The 27,875-nt window shown below is 35.6% G+C and overlaps 2 protein-coding genes across 3 annotated transcripts in view; one reads left to right on the top strand and one right to left on the bottom strand.

Annotated features, from left to right (window-relative positions):
• LOC120634049 (potassium channel subfamily K member 18) overlaps nucleotides 1-23,414 on the bottom strand; it is a 65,107-nt gene extending 41,693 nt beyond the window's left edge. The window contains exon 1 of the mRNA XM_039904442.1: nucleotides 22,851-23,414. Coding sequence (XP_039760376.1) covers nucleotides 22,851-23,310 — 460 coding nt within the window. The 5' untranslated portion in view covers nucleotides 23,311-23,414. The remainder of the gene's footprint in view (nucleotides 1-22,850) is intronic.
• LOC120634051 lies at nucleotides 627-4,075 on the top strand. Of its 2 annotated transcripts, XM_039904443.1 has the most exons (3): nucleotides 627-1,200; nucleotides 1,289-1,357; nucleotides 1,596-4,075. In XM_039904443.1, the coding sequence occupies exons 1-3, from the start codon at nucleotides 1,149-1,151 to the stop codon at nucleotides 3,572-3,574; spliced, it is 2,100 nt and encodes a 699-aa protein (XP_039760377.1). In that variant the 5' UTR covers nucleotides 627-1,148; the 3' UTR covers nucleotides 3,575-4,075. The 2 variants fall into 2 exon arrangements, with proteins under 2 accessions (XP_039760377.1, XP_039760378.1); XM_039904444.1 differs by lacking the exon at nucleotides 1,289-1,357.
• Nucleotides 23,415-27,875: the final 4,461 nt, after the last annotated feature.

The raw sequence follows: 27,875 nt of genomic DNA, 5'->3' as shown, positions 1-27,875 counted from the left end.
ATAAGTTGTCACCTTCGTAGCAAATTCCAGACATAACACGTCTGCCTACTGTGCCATTAATATTGTTTGCTTTTTGTTCTACGTACATATTTCAGTTTTCAGAGTAAATAGTAGTACAATCATAAAAGTCCCGGTTTCGAACCAAGGCAAGGCAATTTTGGAAATAACAGACATAATTTTTTTCTCTGTAAAAAACTTCGCAGATTAGTTATTTGAACTCCTGGTAAAATAAACATCTCCTGAGGATGTTCCGGTGTCGGAGTGAAAGGTACGTAGAGAATCCGTTGCGGAAGAGCTGTATGGTGTGGAGTGTACAATTTGAAGAAATTATAAATGACACCCTGCAGATTCTCCTACTTCACGTGTTCATTGTACGAGTATATCATGGAATTCCGTAAAGTAAAGCCTGCTTCTTCCCAGTAACTAAATTAGCACACAAAATATTTCGAGCTGAGTTTGCTGCGGGATTCTTCTTCAATGTTAATCAGTTTCTGAGTATTATATGTATATTATAAGTATTAATATGTATTATATTCATAAAAAAATATTAATTAGCTATCTCAGTACCTATAAATCAAGCTACGCTTACTTTGGGGCTAGATGGCGATGTGTGTATTGTCGTAGTATATTTGAGGCCACCAGAACCAGAGCGGCCCAAACCACAATTTGTGATATATTAGTTGACCACGGCAATGCTCCTTTTCAAACCCTTAAGTTCATAGCCAGAGTGGCTCAAAGGTAATTTCAGTAAACAATCATAGATGGCGTTAAAAAAATTGTTCTGGCATTTTGATTCTTAAATGAATATTAATAGAGCATAGTGGCCCAGATCACTTGAGTCACTATAGTATCTGCCGCCATTACGGCTCATGTGACATGGGCCACTCTGGTCTTTGGTACTTACGTGTAAACATTTTTGGTGTTGTGGGTACAAAACTGGTGTTTTTACGCAATAAGTGTGTATAGATTAGTTATTAATCTACGTGAACGTGCGGAAAGGTGTTGGCGGTACAGCAATAAGCTTAAGAGGTAAGAATACCTGTTATTAGTCAGATATTTTCTTGTTTTTTCGATGTCAATAAATTGTAACCTACAAATTAACTTAATTTTTACTATTTTTGTTTCGAACAGATCTAGCAGGAGCTACAATGATTGAAACTGAGAATGAAGCTGCTGAAAACATTGAGGATGACATACTAGGTAATTCTTAGTTTTAAATGTTGAGTTTTCGTTAGGTTATTATTTAATTTGTTACTGTATTTTCATTGACTATTTTTGTTTGGGCCAGACCCAGCAGAAGCTACAATGAGTGCAACTGAGAATGAAGCTACTGACAACATTGAAGGTGACTTACGTGGTAAGCTTACGTTTTTAGAGTTCCGTAATAAAACAATGTGGGATTTTTTTTTCGCGTATTAGACTATTGAAGGAGGCGTTCTTGGATAGATCTTTTGAAAAAAATTGAGGGTGCTTATGAGAAGTTTTAATGTTAAGTTTTCGTCATGTATGTAGGTTGTTACTTACTTTTCTGATTTTTATATATTTTAGCTATTAATTTACGCTATAATAATTAGTTAATAATTTTATTTTTGCAGATATATTTGGATTGAGTCCGGTGGAGCCCTATGAGGATTCGGGTTCTGAGTATGTCCCAGAACAACGTAGCAGGAGCTCATCGAGGAGTTTACAAGACATTCTTGGGGACTCGTCTACTGAAAACAATGAAGAGGGTCAGCCATCTTTTTCAACAAACAAAGATACAAGGAAGCGTATGCGCAAAGAAAGTTTATGGAAAAAGAATGTGAGAAAAAATAAACGAGCTAGAGGTGAGGCATACGTAAATACAAAAGGCGTTCTCATTCCTGCTAAACAAATAGATACAGGTCTTCAATGCACCTGTAATCAAAAATGCCATGACAAAATTGTACATGACAGACAAAAACAACTTTTTTCAAAGTTTTATGCCCTAGCAAATTTTGATTTGCAAAGTGCATACCTATATTCACTCATACATGTCGTGATAAAAGCAAGGTCTTATGTGAGAGTTAGAGATACCACATCGGATCGGGTAGCTGGAAACGTCACATCGAAGCCCAAGGAATTTTCTCGATTGTATCACTTACCAGAGGCGAATGGAAAACATATTCGTGTGTGTAAGTCATTTTTTAAGCAAGTTTTTAAAGTATCGGACGGACGCCTTACAAGGGTTCTGAAAAATAAGCCTCTTGGCGATCCCGCTCCCATTGATAAAAGAGGCCGGCACATTCCGTCGAATAAAACTCCAGAAACAAAAGTAAACGAAGTAAAGGATTTCATCAATACTTTTCCGAAATATGATTCTCACTACACAAGACACAAAAGTGAATCGAGACAGTACTTGCCTCCTCACTTAAATTTGTCAATAATGTACTCTGAATACAAAAGTAAGGTTGCAGGACCAGTTTCAAAATACATATTCGAAAAAATATTTAATGAAAATTTCAACCTCACATTTCATGCTCCAGTAACTGACTCATGTAAGCGATGTGACAATTTCAAAGTAAAAATTGACGCTTGCGATAACAACGAGCTTTCTAAAAAAAATGAGCTTACTATCGCCAAAGAACTTCATTTGCGAAAAGCAGAATCTGCGATGAAAAATTTAAAACTTGACATGCAAAATGCGAAGCAGGATAACGATACTACCGTTATAATCTTTGACTTAATGAAGACTCTCCCAACACCAGTAATTTCAACTGGTATTTGCTACTACAAGCGTCAGTTGTGGACCTACTGTTTAGGCATTCATAATGCTGGTACAGACGAAATGTTTATGTATGTCTGGGATGAATCGACAGCATCCAGGGGACCACAAGAAATAGGTTCATGCCTCCTAAAATTTATCAGAGAACATGTACACACAAAGAGGCTAATCATGTACTCTGACCAGTGTGGCGGGCAAAACCGCAACATAAAAGTTGCAGCGTTATGTATGCATATTGTTTCTAGTCCTCAATTTACAGTGGAAAATATAGACCACAAATTTACGGTCAGCGGACATTCTTTTTCATCTTGCGACCGGGCTTTTGGCTTGGTGGAAAAACAAAAGAAGTATTTCCCAGACATATACGTTCCCGAACATTGGAACAATGTGATATTAGCAGCAAGAAAAAAGAAACCTTTCAAAATTGTGGAAATGAAAGGAGATGACTTTATATCCACCAAAGCCTTGGAAACTAATATCACAAACAGGAAGATCGGCGTTGATCGAAGTAAAGTTGAATGGCTTAAAATACAGTGGCTTTTGTACAATAAAAGCCATCCATTCTCGATGTTCTTCAAATATTCCAACGAGCCAGAAGTTCTTTTCGCAGAGGTTAATTTCAGCAAGAGGTCATCCAAAGATACGTCAAACTTTGAACTCGAGATTTTATTTCCAGAGGGAAGAAAAATCAGCCATGAGAAAAAAAAAGACCTTCTATGCCTTTTGGAATATGTTCCACCTATCTATCACCCTTTCTATGAACAACTCAAAGTCTCCTCCAATGCGGGGAATGAACTAGATGGTGCAATTAGTGATTCTTCGACTGATTAACTGACTGGCTAATTTAATACTTTGTCATGTTATGCCTAAGATAGTCTTAAGTTGAAATAAAAACTATAATAAATTAATAATATATGAGTTTAAGATAAATCTAAAGTTTAATAAAAATTACACAGTAATAAAGGAGCTAGTTCTGAGTTTAATTTGTAGTATTTAAGTTGAAAAATGACAATTTGCATTTAAATTAATAAAAAAGGTGATAAGGTTCATACATATTGGCCTATTATTTATACACTGTTTATAAATATATTGTCAATGCTAAGTGCCATAGTGGCCTATCTGCAAAAAAAATTACAAATAACAAAAATACTGATTATTTTTACAGTTCATCTAAATTTTATCAATAACTAATATCATATTTTACAAATTTTGAATACAGTGTCTATGATTTTTTTTTTAATTACATCTACTTAAAATTTCACCTTAACTATTTTGGCACATATCCACATAATAGTAGCTTGTGTTTGGGTCACTCTGGTTCTGGTGGCCTCATTTATATTTATACTAGCTGTTGCCCGCGACTTCGTCTGCGTTTGATTTTGTATTTTGATGTGGCATTCAATTTAGTTGTAGTTCTAAAAAAATTGAAGTATTCAGTATCGCTAAGCCTTAAATGAGGGATTTGCTGCTGTCCGCTGAGGAGTTCTATCCTACACAAAGTTTAGGCAAAATTAAACATATTATTATAACTTCTATAGAACAAAAATAATTATTTAAATCGGTTATAATTGGTCGGAGTTATGGTGTAAAATCGTCAAACACTTTCATCCCCTCTCCCAAAGGAACCGAGCTTAATGTCGGGATAAAAAGTATTCTATATTACTTCTAACACTTCCAAAAATATGTGTACAAAGTTTCATGAGGATCGGTTAAGTAGTTTTTGCGTGAAAGCGTAACAAACAAACTTACATTGACATTTATAATATTAGTAGGGATAAATTAGACTCACTAAAAATATAACAAAACTCTCTGTACAACAAATATGCTGTGTGGTGACGGCAGATGAGATCCAGTTGACACCACCTCCTCTTTTCCCGCGGGTGTCGTACGAGCCCAGCGTAATCTGTGATCATAATACCATCTACTGCGATCACCAAACCGACTGCCCAGCGTAGTAGGGATAGGGATAGGGAAAGGGAAGTAGGGAAAGGGATTATCATTTAAAGCAATATCATTTTAAAATTGATGCCGTTTGATCTTAGAATAATTATACTTATTTTCTCGGCGGCAAGGTGTTACACCTGTGTGTGTGCATGGAGCACTGTTTGAACCTTCAAATTTCAGCTTTTTTTTTGTCAAAATGATCGTTGCCTTGAAAATAAAGTATCTATAATAGAATGTACACCATAATCATTCCTATAAACCCATTACCGGGCCTCTCTTCTCAGAATGCGACAAGTTTGAGCCGCAATCCCACTCACTGGCTTAATCTGGGATTTGCTAACTTCACACGCCTATTGGAACATTATGCATGCAGATTTTTTTTTCAAAACGCACTTAACTCCGAAAATCCGTAATAAAACCGAACCACCAATTATAAGCCATTACTGCTATAAACCTAAAGATAATAACATTGAAAATATATTTACGAACAAATCGGCCATGCAAAAATTTGCCTGTTTGAATAAAAATAATTTAAAGTCTTATTAGCCAAAGTATGTTATTTAATAAAGATACGACAAGTTAATGATTTATTTATATTAATATTAGGTAAATACCAAAATAAAATATTACGCCCGCGCAAAGCGCGATCTACAAAATTAATGGCTACGTAAATTCAATATCACTTATAAATATCGTCGTACGCTTTTTGTAGAGTTTTTTTTTATGTAGTGACTCACTTTTCTTAAAACGCTTTATTATGATGAAACATACTTTCGATAATATACTCGAAGGAAGTTATTTTCGAAGTAGCAGATGATTTAGGGCTGACTACGTATCTCAGAACAGGTTTTGCGACTGGCGCATTTCTCGAATTTAACATTTTTTCTTCTTCTCGTGACGTTTGACGGCAAAGATCGCGAGAAGAAGAAGATATGTTCGAGATAGATTTTTGTAGGGAAGAGCCCTTAACTCCAATCTCACTTGGTGGTAAGCGATGATACCGTCTAAGATGGTAGCGGGCTAAACTGTTAGGGTACTCCCTAACACTACTACACTACTTTACTAAGTAGTCATACCCCTAATCGGTTTCTACGCGATAACGCACCGGAACATTAAATCTCTTGTATTTATAGTAGAGTATGTGTATGTTTATATGTTTGTATATATGTATAATAATAATAATATTAATAATTAGATTTATTGCATAAATACTCGTAGATAATCAGATGTTACAAATTTAGCTTTTGTTGTTGAAACAGTGTATTACCATTAATTTGGTGTGCAACTTACAATCAAATTATATGAAATAAAAACATAAAAGGAAAACATTACAAAAGAAATTACAACTACAATTTGGACGCAAAAATATTTAAATTAACAAAGTCATTCTTAAGTTCAATATACATTATATTGTATGGAATATATATTATATTTTGTACATATCTTTAATATGTAATATGTTTATTTTATGTTCATTTAGTTTAAAATGAAAATCCTAATATTTCACTAATGTTTGTTGTACCACCACCTAATTTCGTAAAGCATTTTCTTGTATGCCTTTGGTTGCCTGGAAGAGATCGCTATTTAGCGATAAGGCCGCCAAATTGTACGTTCTACCTTATTGTGCTGTTGTATTTGTATCACTGTAAATTATCTCTGTGGTGTACAATAATAGTGTATTCATTCATTCATTCATTCTCTTACCGGCACGTCTTTGTCGGTAAGATGGTAACTTGCCACGGGCAAAGCCTTCCCAGACCAGACCAGAGAAAATTCAGAAATCATAAATTCCCAAGAACCCGGGACGTCTTACTTAAATTCACAGCGTTCACCACTTCACCAGCGCCAGGGAGGTCGTAAAAAATATATGAAATAGTTGTATGGACAGTGTAGAAAATATTTAAGTATTAGCTCAGTGGTTAGAGCTTTGGCCTCCCTTCGAACAGACCGAGTTCAATCCCCAGCACGCACTTGTAACTTATTTAACCCATTACCGATACGAACTTAATTTAATCCATTTAAATATCATTAGCTTAAGCTATAAAGGTTAACACCGTGAGCAAACCTACATAAATAAATAAATAATAAGTACATAAGTAAGCGTAGCCTGTTGTATGAGTACTAAGATGACTGATGAATATTTTTATGAATAATATACCTACATAAATACTTATAATAATAATCCACAATTTTTTTTCATATACCATTTACTAAATCCCATCTCGGAAAACAAGCGCCTTTTATACGTATTTGTGCGAAATACAACGAGTTATCTAAAAAGTTACCTGGCATCGATATCTTCCATGACTCACCCACTTTTAGAAAAAAACTCACCGAACACTTATCGGTGAGTTAAATTCTGTGTTAATTTTTTTGCAAATTAAGTTTATATGACGCTTTGTCAATGCTATGTGCACTTGTTATTGACGTGCATATCAGTTCATATGTTTGTGTGTGTGCTGTGTTTAAAAAACGTGTAATATGCATGTTTTTAGTGCTCTTAAATAAATAAATAAATAATATACAGATAAACACCCAGGCATTGAAATACGTTTGTGTTCATCACACAAACATTTTGAAGTTGTGCGAAATGAACCTTTGACCCAGAAAGCAGGGTCGCTGCCCACTGCGCCAATCGGCCGTCAAAATAAATGACCGGTAACATGTTTTCATTTTTACCGTGTGAAAACGTCTCGTCGATTTTTAATCATAAAGCGTTTATGCAGTGCCACATTTTGTGGAAACACTTTATCATAATGAAAAACACTCTCGATAAAAGGGAAATATTATGATATGAATAATTAAAATGAAGAAAAACATGTTTAATAAAGTTGTGTTACAATAAAGTTCGTTTTTCTTTTTGTTTTATAAGAATATCTCTTGACAGCCGATTAGCGCAGAGGGTAGTGACCCAGCTTTCTGAGTCTAAGGCCGTGGGTTCGATTCCCGCAACTGGAATATGTTTGTGTGATGAACATGAATGTTTTTCAGTGTCTGGTTGTTTATCTGTATATAAAAAGTATTTAGGTATGAAATTCCTTAATATTTATCAGTTATCTTGGGCTAGATAGAAATACATATATGGTGGAGGAAGAAGATGGAAGAGAGTTAATTATTGTTTGATTTACGACAGATATCGGTTGTTTACTAAAAATACTTCATCAACTCTCATAGCACTGGCACACAAGTGGAAATAATATTCTTAAGATATGTGTACAGTGTATTAATAAACGGGAGTAAACTTCTTCTATTCCATGTTCCAGTGATGTAGCAGGTGGGCACGTTACTTATATCCCTTGACAGGGGATATAATCGGGGGATATAATTTTTATCCCCCGCCCGTGCTAACCCTGCTGGAAGGCTTAGTGCTTGTTTTTACCCTAATTTCTGACAATGGCGACGTCGACAAGGATTGCCTTTCTCTGACATATATATCATCATAGGCTACAACGATCTGGACTAAAATGAAAGCCTCTCCTAGCGAGAGGTTGTTCCAAAGTAAAAGTCAAAGTCAAATATTTCTTTATTCAAATATAGGCAATTAGATGGCACTTTTGATGAGTTCATAACATGTAAAATGTGACATAGGAATGAGTTGGTCCCGATAAATAAATTCGTCAACTTAAAACTAAAGCTACGAGGGTTCCAAACACGCCCTGGTATAAGAAGAAGCCCACAACAAACTTAGCCGGGTGTTTTGTTATCACCATCTCACATTGTAATTAGAAAATATTTATCCACCAAATCTTTTTTATTGTCTATGTAATCCTTTATTAAAGTCAACATCTCCTGAGGATGCTCCGGTTTCGGAGCGAAACGTGCGTAGAGGGTACATTGCCGAAGATCTGTTTGGTGTGGAATATAAGGATTGAAGAAATTATAAATTACACCATACAGATTCTCCTGCTTTTCGCGGACTATAATAGCGGCAAATAAAGCTTAATTTTCATAGTATATCACGGATTTTCGCAAAGTAACACCTGCTTCTATCCAATACAAGGGATGGTGACAACGGTATTCTGATCTGCCGAGACCTCACGGCGAAAACAAAGCCCACTACAGAGCACGGGTCTCCTCTCAGAATGAGATAAGTTCAGGCCTCAGTCCGCCACGTTGGCTAATTGTGGATTGGTGGACCTCACACCCCTGTGAGAACATTACGGAGAACTCTCAGGTATACAGGTTTCCTCACGATATTTATCTTTATCGTTAAAGCAAACGATATTTTAATTGCTTAAATGAAAAACGCACATAACTCTGATAAGTTACAGGAGGATCCCTTGAAACTGAAATTTAACTAAATTGATACAAATAAATACAGAATTAAGATTATACAGAAGCCTCTAGAAACGTTTAGAATATTGGAGGTAAAATAATTAAGTCGTTGAAAAAGAAATTCTACGTAGGCGATGATTTCAGATTCATATAATTTCTTAGAAAATAGCCTCTCATTTGCTGTTTAGCCAAATCGGAAGTCTCTGAACTTTTGGCGCGAGACTCAAGTGTTTTGGCGCCAACATAAACTACCAGGTAAGCTGTCCTATTAATAACATTTAACGATGAACAGCAGTTTATACTTTATATATATATATATATATATATATATATATATATATTATAGTATATATATATAAACAAGGTTTACTATGACCCACAAATATTTAAAAACATTGAGGTAAAAAGTCCTAATTTGGCCATGGGGGGGGGGGGGGTACATCACATGAGTATCTGACTCCTAAATAGTTATTACTGTATTTAGGATATCACATATTCCGCGCCTGTACTGATAAAGTGTACTGTTAAAACATATCACTTATTAATACTTTAATAAAGCGGAAAAATTTGTTGTTTTTCGTGTATTTGATGGAACGTGCTTGCATTAATTTTTATCGTCAAGCAACGCCACTTCAGAGTTACTCGTACATCGTCCATTTAATCGATTTAAACTTAGTAATAATCTTATGAAGTTTTTTGCCTCTTACCTGTCTTGTAATGTTTATGATCTTCTCGTTACTTTTTTGTGTTAAGTTAATTTTTAAATTATCATAAAAATAATAAAAGCACACTTACTTAAAGAAAATCTCTTTATCTCTTAATTATTTATTTTACCGCACTTCTTTTACTTCTTTAGCGGCGTTTGGGAAAAATCATGGTAGTTAAATTATACGATGAAATTCGCGCGCATATGGTTACACGATTTTAACAGGATGAAGGTAGTTGCGAAACCGAGTGAGAGGGGAATACATCGTCCGTCAGCTCACTTTTTACGATGCGCGCACACCGTCTCAAAAAAACCCTGAAGTTAGCTATAGTCGACATTTTAGTTTTTCAAAAAAAGGTTCGACAGTGTACACTTTCAATTGTCAAAATCTGCGGGCTGATTCCGGTGATTTAAATGATTCAATTGTACAAAAATGTCAAATTTTAATTTTTATGAAACTTGGTGGAAACGTTAATGAGATAACTAGATAATGCGTTATAATAAAACTTTCAATGTATTATATACCTTTTTTCTAGTGTTGTAGTTTTTTCTAGTTGTAGTCGTTTTCTCTATAAATGTAAGATAAAATTTTGGAAAAGATTTTTATCTTGTAACGCCAAAGAAGAATAACTTCTAACGCGAGTACATACGAGTAAGTACGGGCACGTTTTTTTATAATATTTTTAAGAACTTATTAGAAGATTGTTTGTCATATTATAAGATGTATACAAATCGTTTGACCGTGTGATAATGTGATCAAACCTTTGCGTTATTGAAACTGAACTATTTTTATTTATATCTGTGTCCGTGACTTCGTTTTATATATATTTTTTTAGAACGCATAAATACATTTGGTGCGTGACATGTTTAGGAAGAACGCTGCGTGATTTTTAGGTAAATCAATAATAAATATACTACGACAATACACACATCGCCATCTAGCCCCAAAGTAAGCTTAGCTTGTATTATCTGTACTAAAATGACTGATGAATATTTTTATGAGTGATTGTTAAAAATAGATACTTATAATATACAAACACCCAGACACTGAAAAACAATTATGTTCATCGCAAAAACATTCCGCAGTTATGGGAATCGAACCCACAGCCTTGGACTTAGAAAGCAGGGTCGCTGCCCACTGCGCCAATCGGCCGTCATATAACTACAGAGCACGGTTGTCCTCTTAGAATGAGAGGGATTTTTAGTTTTAGGCCACCACTAAATAAAATAAATAAACGGGAACATTACTGTATCGAAAACAACATCGTTAAGAGCTTTTTATTTTGAATGTACACGATACGAGTACTAACCAAACGGTCGGCCTCTTCAGAATATCATAAAATAGGTTATTTTTTATTGTTGCCACAAAATTCAAACCGATATAAAATGAAGCGGTATAAAAAAATACTAAGTTAGACCTTAAGTCCAGGGCAATAAGGGTAAATAGAGTTTTATATTTCGCACGCATATAAAGGTTCTGGAAGGCTAAGGTTGGCCGCACAGTGGTAACAATTTAAAGCAACCAATTACCGCAGACCTAATTTTTATTGCACTGGCGCGAACTATTACGACATAACTATTGAAATATCTCTGCAGTTCAATTGAACAATTGTTTGCTAAAAGGGACTCTTCGTATGGTTAAGTGGCGATCGATCTAACGGCTAATTAACAAGATATAATCCTAGAACAACCCAACAACCCCTATTGAAGCTGCGTGTTGGGTATATGCCCTAAAACCATATCTCATATGAGAGAGTAAGCAGCCCAGCAGACCCAGCAGTGCGTATGATGAATCCTAGAACAAGATAATCTTATGTGAATGTGCCTTATTTACAGCATTTTTATTGTTATTATTGAGGAAACAAGTAGATGGCCCAGTTGATAGTACGTAGAAAACCATGGTCTATAAACAAAGTAACCGGTCTCAGGGCATGCAAGGAACACGTCCAGCGACGTGCCACCTTGTGTTCATCAACCTGAGGCGTAGGTATTAAGCCTCATGTGCCAATAGTTACTCCGGCAACCAAGCCCTTCAGACCAAAACGCAACATTGCAACAAACTTCTTACCGATAGAAATAAGCATGGCGGTGTTAAAGGCCTGGGCGAGCACGGTGACAAAATATAAAATTATATTTTCCTGGCTGGTGCCTTTATTTTTTTTATTCCACTACAAGTCAGCCCTTGACTGCAATATCATCTGGTGGTAAGTTATGATGCCGTCTAAGATGGTAGCGGGCTAACATGTACGGTAGTCATTCTTCTAATCGGTTTCTACGCGACAAATAGGAAATTGCTTATTCTGCGTTTTTTAAAGCTTAGGTTAGGGTTTATTAAGGTTTATTACCAATCCCGTGGGAACTGTTGGTTTTTCTGTGATAAAAGTAGCCAACTCCATGGTAAAAATCAAGTTCATTGGCTATTTAGTTGAGGCGTACTAAAGTGACAAACAAATTCACTTTCGCATTTATAATATTGGTAAGGAGGTATATTATAATGAAAAATTAAAATAACGGGGCGTTGCATACGTTGGATACTTACTTATAGTCGCAAACGACGCTTAGTTAACTAGGGTGAAACCGCGGGGAACAGGAAGTTATGTTATAAGCGCCCTTCGCAGATCGTAGGATATGCGAGAATACTCATGTACAGCAATTAGTTGTTCAGGCGATATATTTTGTTTATTTAAAATCAATGTGCGGTCAGTCTTATGACAAGGGAAATAAACAGACACTTTTTTTGATACGGCCGGGGATGACAATGGCGGTTTTACGGTTATGAGCCCGCTCTTCTATCAAGCGTCGTTTGTGAAATTGTCGCACTTGTTCAAAAAGCGGTTGGTTTCGTATCTATGTCTCTATACTAGCTGACGTGGCATTCGTAGCTTTTGTATAGTTGCAATTGACGGACTAAGCAGGTTGCCCACCTGATGGTAGGTGAAAACTACAGCAATATTTTGCAGGGCATGCCAGCTGTACGTCCTACAAGGTGCATAACTGTGTCCATAAACTTGAGGCGTATGTGTCTGTAATCTCATTATTGTGACATTATAGAACTGTTTTATCTGAGGTTTTGTTTGCACTTACTATCAGTGCAAAAAACGAAAGGTAGAGTAAACGACGGCGATTAGTCTTTCCTAAAACATAATAAATAATCTTCTAAATAAATAGTTATTACATTATGATAGGTACGCCGTACGTCGCTAAACTGTTAAAACGTGAAAGCATCACTTGAAAGCTTCAATATCACAGTTTTACGGCTGGATTACGATACAACTAATTGATGATAAGCGTGAATTTAAATAACCCATTGACAGGCCGATTGAAGTGGCCAGTGGGTATGAGCTCGACTTCACTTTCGGGGGGCCGAGTTCAAATACTAGCAGGCATATCCAACTTTTCTAGGTTATGTGCATTCAAATATTACTCCTTCATCGTGGGGAAACCTGCATGCCTGCAAGTTCTCCATAATGTTCTCAAAGGTGTGTGGAGTCCACCAATCCGCACTGGGCCAGCTTGGTGAACTACGGCCTTAACCCCTTCTCATTGTGGGAGGAAACACGTGCACTGTAGAGGGCCGGTAATGGGTTCATATGATGATGATGATCAGTGGCGTGCACTTGGTTACTTACCAGGGTAGGCATACAGCAGGAAAATTGCATGAAACGGCAAAAATGCTCCCACTATACGAGATATATATCAATTTTAGGGTATGCAGTGTTTTTGTGCATGTATGAAGTGAACGCCACTGATGATGATGAGGCTTATCACCTACGCCTCATGTTGACGGACACGGGGCCGCAATTAGGTGTTCCATGCATGCCTTGCGAAGCGTTACTCTGTTCTTAGGCATTGGTTTCCACAAACCTTAAAAAAAATTGGTTGTCTGTAAAGTCGGCTTACTGACGATAGTTGAACCTGACAACGTCGTAAGAAAATACTGATGGAATGGTTGCATTTTTCAAAAGAAAGTTTTAATTTTATTTGTTTGATAGATATTATCGTTGCTATAAACAATTGACACCACATTCACTTTTCACTGCACTTCATCCTTGCCGAAAACATGTATATGTATTATTGTATAGAAGCTGTCCACGCGGACGAATCGCTCACTCAAGTAGGAGAGAGACAGATGTCGAACGCGGAGGCCGACTGTGCTTCTTTGTCGCTCGTTCCGCGCTCTCGCTTGCACTTCAAGCCTTGAATGGAACACCTCAGAGCGAGGTAACGCCGCATGCGTCATGTTTTTTTCGTGCGTACAGCCGGCTCCATCGAATTATAAGACGTTGTCACGTCAAAAAAAAGCAGATTCCACCGAGAAGAGCCGGCAAGAAACTCAGTAATTACATTTTTAAAATCATTTAATATCTTCCGGGAGATGAGGGCGAAGCTGGCCGCTTCCAATCAACCTTGTCATTAAGAAATCCATAGCAAATGAAATTTATAGGAACAGTTTTCAATGTGTTTTTACACATTGTTTAAATGCAAACATTGTTAGGTCCAGAATTACCTTAGATCCAGAATTACATTACGTGGGTCATAAAATTATTCCGTCAAATTACTATACACGTCAACCAACGCCGCCAACTTTTGCACACCATCAAGGTCAGAAAAGTTGCATACTAGGGGCACGTGCTAAGGCACGAGAGATATGAGCTCCTTCAACTTATTACGATGGAAAAAGTTGCAGAATGAAGAGTCGTTGGTCGCAGAAAAAAGTCATGGTTTCGTAACATCAGAGAGTGGACTGGAACCGCGAGTGCAGCAGAAAATTTTTGGCCTTGCGAAAAATAGACAAGAATTGACGTAGCTGACTGCCAACCTTCATTAGTCGGAGAGGCACCGCAAGAAGAAGAATCTTCTATATATATAAAAGAGAAAGTGTGTGGGTATGTTCCGTATAGGCTCCGAAACGGCTGGAACGATTTCAATGAAACATTCAGGGAATCTCCGGATTGACCTGGCGAGAAATCCTGTAAAGTTCGGTGACGATCGGAGCACTCCTATTTCTGAACTGTCAAACTGTCTATTACAGCTTTTATTTACTATGATGATATTCTATTGTTGGGTGTACATGGGTGTAGATAATGATCATCACCCGCTCGAGAAGGGAATAGAAGAGAATGAATACGGAGAAAAATATATGATTTAATATATTATGAGACTTAAATTAAAAATGTAATGATGTAAGTTTATTATTTAAATAAAACAAAGCAAAATCTACTCGTAGACCGGCGAAGCGGGCTGGATACGCTAGTTACGATAAAAAAGAGCTATTGTTGTTATGTTATATCCTTTCCGATGCAGTTTTCCCGATTTCCCACGCAGCGGTGAACTTCGAGAAGAAACACGTAACTAAGTGGCTGTTAGAATAACTGTTTTAACGTAATTAATATTATAAATCATATTCGCTGGGAATATTGCCAAGCGTCTTACAGCATTTTAGGAATGCAAGATGCATTTCCGTGCGCCGGTTATTACCGCGAACATGTGATAATTGGAGCTTGCCAATCCAATTTTTTTTTCTAATTAAAAACAATACACACATCGCCATCTAGCCCCAAAGTAAGCGTGGCTTGTGTTATGATACTTGGCTATTTTTTTAATATTATAAATGCCAATGTAAGATTATTTGTTACGCTTTCACGCAAAAACTACTTAACCGATCCTCATGAAACATTGTACACATATTCTTAGAAGTATTAGAAGTAATATGGGATACTTTTTATCCCGACATTAAGCTCAGTTCCTTTGGGAGAGGGGATGAGTGTCTGATGATTTTACACCATAACTCCGACAAATTAAAACCGATTTAAATAATTATTTTTGTACTATAGAGATATATGTGTTTGATTTTGCTCAAACTGTGGTTGGAGATAGAGGACAGAACTCCTCAGCGGACAGCAGCAAACCCCTTAAGGCTTAGAGATACTGAATACTTAATATTTTTTTAGAACTACAAAGCAATTTAATGTCACATAAAAAAACAAACGCAGTCGAAGTCGCGGGTAACAGCTAGTATTGTTATAAACAATGTAATAAATACTTATAAAATAAAGATAAACACACAGAAAAACATTAATGTTCATCACACTAACATTTTCCAGTTGTGGTAATCGAACCCACGGCCTTGGACTCAGAAAGCAGTCGCTGCCCACTGCGCCAATCGGCCGTCAATTTGCAGGGCAAACATTGGCAGGTCTGTTTAAACCCTAAGGTTAAGGAGGTGCTAGCACCCTTGCATAGTTTAAGGGCAGCAAACCTACATTTTCAATTCCGACACTAACGAAAATAGATTAGGCGCTGGACAAACACGAGGACTATGACAGTGAGAGAATAAATAATAATAATAACTTTTAATTCAGCTAAAATTTCATAGCTACAACAATAACAATTATCTTATTTACTATATTATAAACTAAAATTGGCCAAACCTGTAAATAATAAAAAATTAGGAACAGTGGCGTGCACTGGGTTTCTTACCAGGGTATGCATACAGCAGGAAAATTGCATAAAATGGCAAAAAATCTCCTCTAATACGAACTATTTATAAAGGTCAGGGTAGGCAGTGCTTTTGTGCATGTATGATGTGCACGCCACTGATTAGGAATGTCCTAACTAAGGTAAGTACCCTCTTGAGCACTTGGTGTGTGAGTGTGTACCAACCCAGTGCTCCATAAAGGGATTTTCTCATTTATTGGTTAATATTTTCAAAATATTGTTGGAGCTTCCGCGCATTCTGCTCATCATAGATGCAGATCTTTTTCTCATGATTGCGTAGAAGTCATCGACGTGATTCTCCGCGGACATTTTTGATGCACTGCTGAAGCACGGCAGCCCCAATAAAACTCTGAAGCCGTTATTGTATTGTATACGTAGGTCTTTATAAGCCCTCTATAATAAAGAATGCACCTGTGTATCACACACACGCACACGTCATCATCCAATCTATCTATCTTATATAATTATATAAAAGAGAAAGTGTGTGGGTATGTTCCGTATAGGCTCCGAAACGGTTGGACCGATTTCAATGAAACTTTCAGGGAATCTCCGGATTGACCTGGCTAGTAACCCTGTAAAGTTTTGTGACGATCGGAGCACTCCTATTTTTGAACTGTCAAACTGTCAAACACAGCTTTTATTTGCTATGATGATATTCTATTGTTTTGGGTGGAGATAATGATCTTCACCCGCTCGAGAAGAGAATAGAAGAGAATGAATACGGAGAGCAATAAATGGTTTAATATATTATGAGACTTAAATTCAAAATTTAATGATGTAAGTTTATTGTTTGAATAAAATAAAGCAAAATAGCCTAAGTCCACTGCTGGACTAAAGGCCGCTCCCAAATAGGTTTTCCCATAATCGCCACGCTAGGCAGAGGGGTTTTTGAGCGCAGTAGACGCTGCCGTTCTAAGTTATATTCCCTTAGTCGTCTCGTACGATACTCGCGGGAAGAGGGGTGGTGACAACTGTATCCTGATCTGACGTCACCATGTAATATCGCTGAAAGTCTCTCTGACGATGCGACCGAGATTGGTTCAACACACTGTGAGTGAAAAGTGATACGGGGTAGCGCAGTGTTCGAATGCGAACTCTAAAAGAGAATTTATTTACATAACTCTGAAAAACCAGAGATGCAAACCGGAGATAAAACTCGGTCCCCCCGTTAGGGAGGCTAACGTCTCACTACTAGGACGTTTCACCGTTTACGTTTATTTGTCACGACTAATGACCCAAAAAACATAAATGTAAATAAGCTCGAGGCGAACTTTTCGAGTATATTCTTATCACAAACTAAACCTATTTTGGTAACCTAGGATATAGGAACGTATCATTTCAATATAAACTGTTATAAGCAATCAAACAATTTTCCCGTTTATTGCCAGGCGGAAATTTCTTGAGGCTGGGAGCGTTAAGGAAATTTCCTTTATTGAAATATGATTGGATTCTGCGAGGTTATCACGGAATCATCGAAATCCTATTGGGGACAGATGGAATAAATTGATCTATATATATAAAAGCGTATGGACTGACTCACTGATTTACTGACTCATTAAAAACGATCTTATTCGGAATTGGTGACATTGATACCAACCTCCTCCAGATTTTACGCTTTAAAAAAAAGTATTTCAGAATCTATTCACAATTGGCAGAGGAATCGGAAAACAAACACATAACATGTAGTCATACACAGAAACCAGAAACTCCGTCTTTATTCTTTATGAAGTCTCCTATACAATAGGCTTGTTTCAAGATGCAAGTTTTTTGAAGTTATACTTCTTTAGGCGCGTAATGAAAAAATGATGAGAGTGAAATTTTAAGATGCGCGCGCATCTGTGACACAAAATTAACAGTATGAAGCTGTCTGCTTAACCGCTCATTAAGTCTCGAAAAAAAAACTACCAACAAAATAGAAATTGAACCTCGATATTAGTCGCGCATGTTGGTACGCTCGTCACCTCTGATCACTGTTTTCATATTTATAATATTTATCAACATGTTTCTAGTTTATACATTCACAACACGTGTTTTAGTTTCATACATGTGCGAATTATATATGTGCTAATAAATTATATTCAGTAGTGATTTAAATTGAATATTTTGATTGATATTACTTACTATTTGTGAATATTAGTGAAAAAAATTGTGCTTATATACTTTTTCAAGTGCTCCAATATAATTGAGGTTAACTATCCGTATGTATTATTTATTGATATAAATTAAAATACTTTTATTTATTATTTGCGTTATTATTAAATATATATTAGCTCCGTTGTACATTTATTTTCAAATGAAATAAAATTGGTAGGTCGAAAAATAAAAGTGATCTTTTATTCACCGGGTTAATAATTGATGAAAAAAAATGGCATATAGTTTTAGACGTGTCAGTTTACTTTAGAGATTTGATTACAGCCACACTGCCGCCAATAATTGCATAGAATATGTTTTACGAGTTACAACTTTTTTTTTTAATTACAAGTTAACTATAGTCAACATTTAAGTTTTTCTAAAAAAGGTTCGACAGTTGACTTTCAATAATTCAAACAATACCATTTTTCTATTGTTAGTGTAGTTTTTTCTACAAACGTAGAACAAGGCGAAAGATAAAAAAAATCTACAAACGCAGAATAAGTCGATAGTAAAATTTTTGAAAAGATTTTTATTTTATTACGCCAAAGGAGTATAACTTCTAACGCGTGTACATAAGTACACACACTTTTTTTTTAATATAGTTATTATTATTAATATTTAACTTCTTATTTGAACACTACTATAAAGTAAGGGGAAAGAAGAATAGAAATACAGTCGGAAATAGAAAACAAAAGGCGGCCTTTTCGCCAATGGCGTGCATAGAGGGTATGCAAAGGGTATGCAGATGATCTCATTTAAGAAAATGTGCAGTACGAACTATAAAATACTTAAGGTTAGGCATTGTTAGAGTTATAAAAAGCCTACCCTTAAGTATTCGTAACTCGTACTGGTGACTTTCTTCATTTTATATCATCTGCATATCCTGTGCATATAGTGGCGTGCATTGGGTTTCTTACAAGGGTATGCATACACAAGGAAAATTGCATAAAACGGCACAAATTCTCCTCCTATTCGAGTTGTATATCAATGTTAGGGTAGGCAGTGCTTTTGTGCATGTATGGAGTGCACGCCACTGTCTGCATACCCTCTATGCACGCCACTGCTTATCGCTTAGTAGCGATGTCTGAGGCAACCATAGGATTAGGACCACATGAGCTAGGATGAGTTATAATTGACAGACCAAGCAGTTAATAGACCTGATGGTAAGTGGAAATCCACCGCCTATAAACAGAGCAACACTTCGAAAGGCATACTAGGAATACATCCCGGAACGTGCTGCCCTGTGCCCATCAACCTGGGGCGTTCCTGTAATTACGCTGGAAACCACGCCCTTAGGCTGCCCGTCCACCGGAGCGGAGCGAGGCAGCGGAGCCGAGAAACGGACTAATGCGGAGCGCAGTTACGTACTTACGTATTTTTATACGCACCTGGAAGCAAATCCAAGCCTCCAGGAATCAAACACAAGCGCAGAAATAAGAGCATTTAGTCGCAGTTGTGGATATACATTTATTATTCTTCGACAACTTAACTAATAACAATGTCATGAAACTATTCATATGCACTGTTGTGTTGCCAGTTCGTGCGTGTTGCCAGTGATGACTTACGGAACTGAGACATGGCCGCTAACTATGGGTCTAATAAGAAGGTTCAGAGTCACTCGGCGGGCAATGGAGAGAGCTATGCTAGGAGTATCTCTACGTGATCAAATCAGAAATGAGGAGATCCTTAGAAGAACTAGAGTTACCGACATAGCTCAGCGAGTCGCTAAGCCGAAGTGGCAATGGGCAGGGCATATAGCTCGGAGAACCGATGGACGTTGGGATCTTAAGGTGCTGGAATGGCGACCCCGCGCCGGTAAATGCAGCGTACGTCGGCCCCCAACGAGGCGGACAGATGACATCAGGCGAGTCGCTGGGAGCCGCTGGAGGCAAGCGGCCCAGGACCGTGTATTGTGGAACTCCCAACAAAGACCTATGTCCATTGGTTGACATGATGATGATAACATATGGCATATACTTACGACCAACCCACCACCTCCCATGGCCCCACCAACCTCGCGGTTATATGGGCCGAAACTGCGGGAGGGTGCCCGGTACTTGCTCGTGGCGTGTTCCCGGGTCACCTGCTTGACTCCCTACAAGTTCTTTTCTCTAGCTCCTTGTCCCATTAGGTCCTTCTCCCCTTTCTGGGGCGGACAGCACACCACATGAGGTCCCCCCGCCTCCGCTACAGCACCACCTCCCACTCTGCGCCTGTGTCTCTTCTACCTCCGTTCTGGTCTTACGACCAATCGAAATTTTTATTTTTTAATAGCGGAGACGTCTGACGAAAGCGTTACTTCCGTAAAAAAATATCTGTGTTACTCCCTAGTCGCGCCTAAAGAAGTTTTACTTCAAAAACTCTGCTTCTTCTTACGTTAGAAAAAACGTCTTATCTTCGTAATTTGCATCTTACTTAAATACAGTTGGTAGAGGTTAATGTAAATAGTAGAGGAAAAATAAAACCATTCCTCTAATTAGAACACTTTTGTAGTATTCTGTAATAATCCTTTTCGAACAAACATAATTATGCCACTCGGCGTTTTTATAAGTGGTCGAATAATTAGCGTAAATTCATAAGTTTCCTCAGAAGGTCCAGAACTCACTCTTAATTCTGTATTAGTCGCACTTGACCGATATTTTTTTAATCGACTTTTCTTGTCGTTTCTCAATTCTTCGGAATCTTGTTTTTTTATTAAATGTTACTCGATTACTCGAAGTCGCCTGAACCGATTTGGAAATTTATTTTCTTGTTTAAAGGGCATTTCAGGTGGTCCCATTTAAATTTTATAAAAGATCAACAATCCCCAAAGTAGCAATTTTTTTTTTGCTTTTTAGTTCCTGGGCTTATGTTGAAGTAGATTTTTTTTTAATTTTTTAAATAATTTAAATATTATTCGTAGAATATTGGATAAACTATGTTTTTATAATGATAAAAAAATACAAGTACCTAAAAGTACCAGGGGCGTAATATTGATTCTCTTCCGAGTTGTTTTTTTTGACGGTTTAGACATTGCATAAACAAAAAATTAACATCAAATTGACAACCTAAAGTCCAAATGCCCAAGAAGATCAATCATACGGTGTCATTTATAATTTCTTCAATTATAAATGACACCGTATATATTCCACGCCAAACAAATTTTCCGCAATGTACTAACTCTCTACGCACGTTTCGCCCGCGCCAATGGAGTGTCCTCAGGAGATGCTGAATTTACAATGAACAATGGCTAAGTTCTTCTTATTATATATTCGTAACAAGATTCTTCTGCTTGTCGCGGAGTATAGCAAATTGAGCTTAATTGTCATAGTGTATCATGGAATTCCGCGAAGTAACGCCTTGGATAGATCAATATCTTATATCTTTAAACGAGCAATTCTTGTATATACATAATTGGAATCTAGGAATCGGCCCCAACGATTTTCATGAAATTTAGTATACAGGGGGTTTAGGGGGCGATAAATCGATTTAGCTAGGATTCATTTATATTGGAATCTCGGGCAAAAACTGCAAAAAATATCCTTTTTGAGAGATTCTGATGCGTGCGATGCGTGAACGGTAAACGTTACGCCAAACGTGTGAGTATATCTGAATTGTCGGAATTGTTGTTTCTTCAAAGATCTATAAAACAGTCCGCGACAACATACGAATATTTTTTTAAGTCGGCTCATTCGCAGCGCAAGTCGCGCGGGTCCACTAGTATATATTAAATTCCTAACCTATATAACGACAAGAAAATAAGTATTGCATTATAATGACTAATCTTAAAATTAGGATTCAATATATATGATATTGACATAGGAACGTTGGCAATGTTTACTAAAACGATGATTTAAATTATTTTGTTGGAAATAATAATATTTTGTTATTAGGGTATACCTATAATTTTGAATGACTTTTAAAATTTTTGAAGTTATACTTCTTTTGGCGCGTTAGGGAAAAATGATGAGAGTAAATTTTTACGATGCGCGCACAGACCGTCACTAAAAACCGACACCCTGAAGTTAGCTATAAGGTTTGACAGTGTACAATTTCAATTATCAAAGTCTGCAGGCGCACTCCAATAATTCCATTGCTTCAATTGTTTTTCCGAAAAAGAGTCTTCCAAATTTAATTTGGTTTTTATGTTCATTTCATTAATTATATTTTGTGATATTTAAATAAACTTATTAATATTTAAGTAAATAACTAACCGATAATACGTTATAACAAAACTTTCAATGTATTAAATACCTTTTTCTACAAACGTAGAAAGATAACATTGTTGAAAAGTTTTTTGATTTTCTCTTGCACTTCTAACGCGTGTACATAAGTACATACAGTTTTTTATTTTATAGTTTTGATGATATATATATTGATGATATTAATTAAACATGATATTGTATTTGATATGAGATTGTATGAAATTATCGAGTATACTCCTGGAGTTTACTTATCATTTACAATATATTGTTGTACGCCAGAAATTGTTGGAAGCATGTCTAACGTATTCACGACGAATCAATAAATAAATAAGCCATATAAAATATGTGAATTCCACACGCCACTTACCTTCCAAAGCCATGAACATGGCTGCACCCATTATACTGTAAAGCACCAAACATATTGTCAAAAAGAAATGCGTGAACCATTTCTTAGACAGTAACTTTAACTTATTGTAAAACCAAAACGCACTTTTTTCACCAGCACTGAGTCCGCTTTTCGCCGTATTCATAGTAAAGTCTTTAAAGCCTTCGAACTGTTTGAACATGAAATCTGAAGCTTTGTTTTGGTACATATGCATGAACGGGTTGAAATAAGGGTTTGTATGGGGATCGGATCTAAGAGACGCCGGGGTCTGTGGAGTCTTGCCATAGTATTTTGTAGCTGTAGGCCCCCAATATATAGACGGGGTGGTCGGTGCTCTAGGGGTAGTTTGGACCGGACTTGGTATCTGGAGGGTTATCTTGGGTTTATCTGGCCTTTTTGGAGGCGGAGGGGGCGGATAACCGGGCACTTCTAGAGTATTCATTTTAAGTTTAATTTATCTTGAGTTTTTTTTTTTTTAAGTTCTGTTTATTTAAAAGAGGTTTTTATGTGATTTGGCTAAAGAAACGTTTCACTGTCACAACTTTTTATTTCGTACGATAGTTTCCGATGTACAAATATACGTCCGCGAGAGTTCGTGTTGGATGGACACTGGGATTATAAATAAAACTCGTTTCAGTCCATCCCACGTGTCATCGGTCCCTATCTATGCGTTACGCACTTTTCCGCGTTTCAGTACTCTGTTTAAAATCATCATCATTCGTCTAATTGATATCACATTGATGGCATTTCGAAATCAAGCGATTGGTTAAAATTCAAAATTCATTTAATTCAAGTAGGCCTAGTTTATAAGCACTTTTGAATCTTCAAGTCAGTCTGTTTGTTGTGACTACCACCGGTTAGGAAGGCAGATTCCACTAAGAGCCGGAAAGAAAGTAAGCAGATTGCTCTTTCCTAACATCATTTTATAGTTAAACGATCTTTAGAATTTTTCTATTTTGTGAGAGATGAGAGCGGAGTGGCCTGCTTCCAAGCAGCCTTCTCGTTAAGGAAATCATCAATCTTGTAGTAACCACGATTGGTTAAATGTGTTTTAATATATTGCTTAAACTTAGGTGAAGGTAGATCTTATATTACCTTCGGTACCATCTTATAAAAGCATGTACGCATACAAGTTAGTTTGCTATAAAAAAGTGCCGATATTTAAAAGAAGCCGTTAAGTGTTATTATTTGTCCAACTGAAGGCGATGTTTAATAGTATTTATTATGGTAAATAGTATATTATTAGTTTTTTTTAATATTAATTATATGTTAGATGCATTTCGGTATATTAGTTAATGTATTAGTATTTAGTTATTCGTATGTATTTATTTTATATTTTGTGCCCCTGCAGTTTGATCTCCTTTTTTTTCCTAATTCTAAGGTTGCAGAGATCGCTACTAACACTACTAGTGACAGCAATATTCCTACTTTGTTAACTTTTCTAACTGTATAACAACATTTGTAATTGTATTATTTGCTTAATTAATTTAAAATTACATTATTACTTATTTCTGATTATTGTATTTTTATTCTTTAAATTGTAATGTAATTTATATTTTATTTTTATAAACATTTGCACATTGTCTGTGACAGTCGATTGTGAAGGGTCTGTTTAATGAAATGTGTACTTGTTATGTACCCACGATTTGGCAAATAAATAAATATTATTATTCTTATTATTATTATTATGTAGCGATAAGGCCGCCTTTTGTATTCTGCTTTATGTCTTTTTTTGTCTTTTTTCCTTGTATAATGACTGAATGAATATTCCTTCATGTTGTGTACAAATAAAGAGTAATCATAATAATAATAATAAGTCTTGAACTCATAAACAGCACCGAAAAATATTTGCCACCACGAAAACCCGTAACTGAAAAATTGAATTGCATTAAGTAAAAAATGTGTGATTCATTTTTTTTATAGGAATATTAATTGTTTCTTGAAAACTATCTATTAACTTCTAATTAATAATTTATTTATTTATTTTTCTATAATTGGAAAACCAACAGTTGTAGATTCTAAATAGTTAACAAATTGGTTGACTAAAAACTAATAACAGGTTAATTGTTAGGGTATTTGTAAAATCCTAATCAATTTAAAAAAAATATCTGGCAAATATGAATTTATTGTTATCAAAAGTTTAATTCCACTTCATAAATTTACTGTTACAAATGGCACTATGCAGTTTGTAATTCTAACATATATTTTTTTTTATGAATGTAGTTAGGTACAATTAATTGCGCTGGTGTGTCTTATGAATAAATAAATAAATAATAAGTTCTGCGAGTGATGTTTTCCTTCAATGTTAAAGCCAGTTATATTAAAATTACTTTAAACGCGATACGTAAATATAATAAACAAAAATAAAAAAGCCTTTTAATTCTTGCTTACAATACATAGATTTTACATTGAATGACATATTATGATTTAAAGTGAAAACATAAAATACAAAGAAAAAAAATAAAAAATAAACAGAAAAAAAAAAAATTTAAAAAGTAGTTCTAAATTGCATTTAAGAGATTAATAATTATAATCTGGTATAATATTTCTTCTCGCAAGAACCCCTCTCATGCGAGGGTAAAGGCCTCCAGAGATGTCCACACGCAATACGTAACTCCGAAAAATTATCCCACTCGTGCCTTTTTACAGGGCTCCTTTCTCATGGTACAGAGGGTTGCTATAGACTTTTTTTTTAAATTTCTCTACAAGTTAGCCCTTGACTGCAATCTCACCTGGTGGTAAGTGATGGATGCAGTCTAAGATGGTAGCGGGTTAACTGTGAGTATGGAAGCCATACCCCTAATCGGTTTCTACGCGACATCGCACCGGAACACTCAACCGCTTAGCGGCACGTCTTTGTCGGTAGGGTGGTAACTAGCCACGGCCAAAGCTTCTACAGACACACAAACACATTAAAAAATATTCTTTAAAATTAATAAGACATGTGTTCGAGAAAATTCTAGTTAAATGAAGAAGAAGAAGAAAAAGTCTTTATTGCACATACAAATATAAAATCAGGTTAACAAAAAAATAAAAAATAAATACTATACATATGCACAAAGGCGGTCTTATCGCTTGAAGCGATCTCCTCCAGACAACCTTTGGTTGAAGAAACATATTAGAGAAAACGGGATAGTGCAATAATAAAATTGTGCTAATTATAAACATTACATACTAATACTACATATATATAGTAAACATATATATATTTATATATTTGTATATAAATATGAATATATATATATATATCAATATATATATATATATATATATATATATATCAATATATAAACTTAAAGACATATTACTATTTAAACATACACATAAAATACATAGATATTTTGCTACATACTAGACAGGAAATAGTCTTTTATCCGTGATTTAAAGATGTTTAATGATTAGGACTGAATGAATGAGAAATTAGTTAAATTCTCAATCTCACTTGGTTTATTTTACGGTTTGGTTCGATTTTTGTATTTTTATAACCGGTAGGGTGGCAAATGACTACGGCCGTAACCTCTAACCAGACCAGAACAGAAAAAATCTAAAATCATAAATTCCCCTCCTGCCAGTAATCGCTCGCAAGGGAGGTCGTGAACATATTTATTGGTAGTCAGTTTATTTACAATATTTTTTCTCAATAACCATTTCAGGGCTGTCAGAAATATTTTCCTCTTAGGTATGAACTTTCACGGTAACACGCTTTTCCTGCGTCTAAGAATTATGAATACAAAAATATAAATAATGGTACAGTCGTAACGAAAAGTCTTTGACTTTTTTATAACCAGCGTGTTCCTGCGATTTAAAAAATAAAGTCCAAAAGACAAGTAAGCAATAAACATAAAGAATTAAAAAAATTACAGTCTATACACACATATAAAAAAAAATATATGTAGGTAAGTAACTATTTTACAAATATAAATAATTCTATTATTATGTGAAAGATTGTGAATAGTATAATTAAATCTCGAAATGATATTAGTAGTCTTAGTAATTAGTAGCCTATACGGAAACGTATAGGCTACTAATTACTGAACATTATAAAATTGCGCATTCTTTTGAAGAAAAATGAATAAATAAAATACGATTTGGAAAGTTTAACAGAGTTTACAGAAAAATCCTATATATCGATTATAACATCGATTACGGAAACGCCAAATGCTATCTAGAGCATCTTATATACTGAATAAAATGCTCTGGATTTCAAATTAATATTAACCAGCTGTTGTCCGCGACTTCGTGCACGAAAACCCTTAATTTAAAATGCGACCTATGTTCTATACCAGACTTTAATCTAGCTCTGTGCTAAATTTCACCATGATGCGTGCAATCACGCCAAACCAATCCATTCATCAAAACTTTCGCGTTTATTATAACGCAATAAATAAAATATAATCAAAAAATATTTAATTCATTAATAAAACACTCATTGTGTTTTATATATTGGGTGTATTATTATATTTTATTTATTAGTCGGTTTTTATTATACTCATTTCCTCTGATCTTAGGACCTCGTTATCTCACGTACTCTAAATGCAGATGAGATAGCATTTAGGTTTGAGAACACCGTTTGCACAGTCAAACAAATCATTGGTTGGGAATTAAATATTATAATTATAAATTACGGGAAAACCTATTACGGGAATAAATTATTTCGTAGATTATTTTATGATGGTACTTACTGCTTACCCACTCGTTAACACATTTCATATCTATGTCAGAACAATCGTTTTCACAGCCACTGCAGCAGGCATTGATGATGTATATCAAAACTTTAACCTGACATTTATTTGGGGACTAAAATATTAATATGACCGCAATCGGAATTTGAATTTATATCGTTCAGTTTTCATGAACGTCTGAATTTTATTTTAACAGTTATTTTATTATCACTGTCAATAGCCTATCATAAATAGCCCATAACAGTAAATAAAAAACGCGTGTGTACTTATGTATACGCGTTAGAAGTTATACCTCCTTTGGCGTAACAAGATAAAAATCTTTTCT

Source organism: Pararge aegeria, chromosome 23 (assembly GCF_905163445.1).
Source record: "Pararge aegeria chromosome 23, ilParAegt1.1, whole genome shotgun sequence".
Taxonomy (NCBI): domain Eukaryota; kingdom Metazoa; phylum Arthropoda; class Insecta; order Lepidoptera; family Nymphalidae; genus Pararge; species Pararge aegeria.
This window is presented reverse-complemented; position numbering and strand designations above follow the sequence as displayed.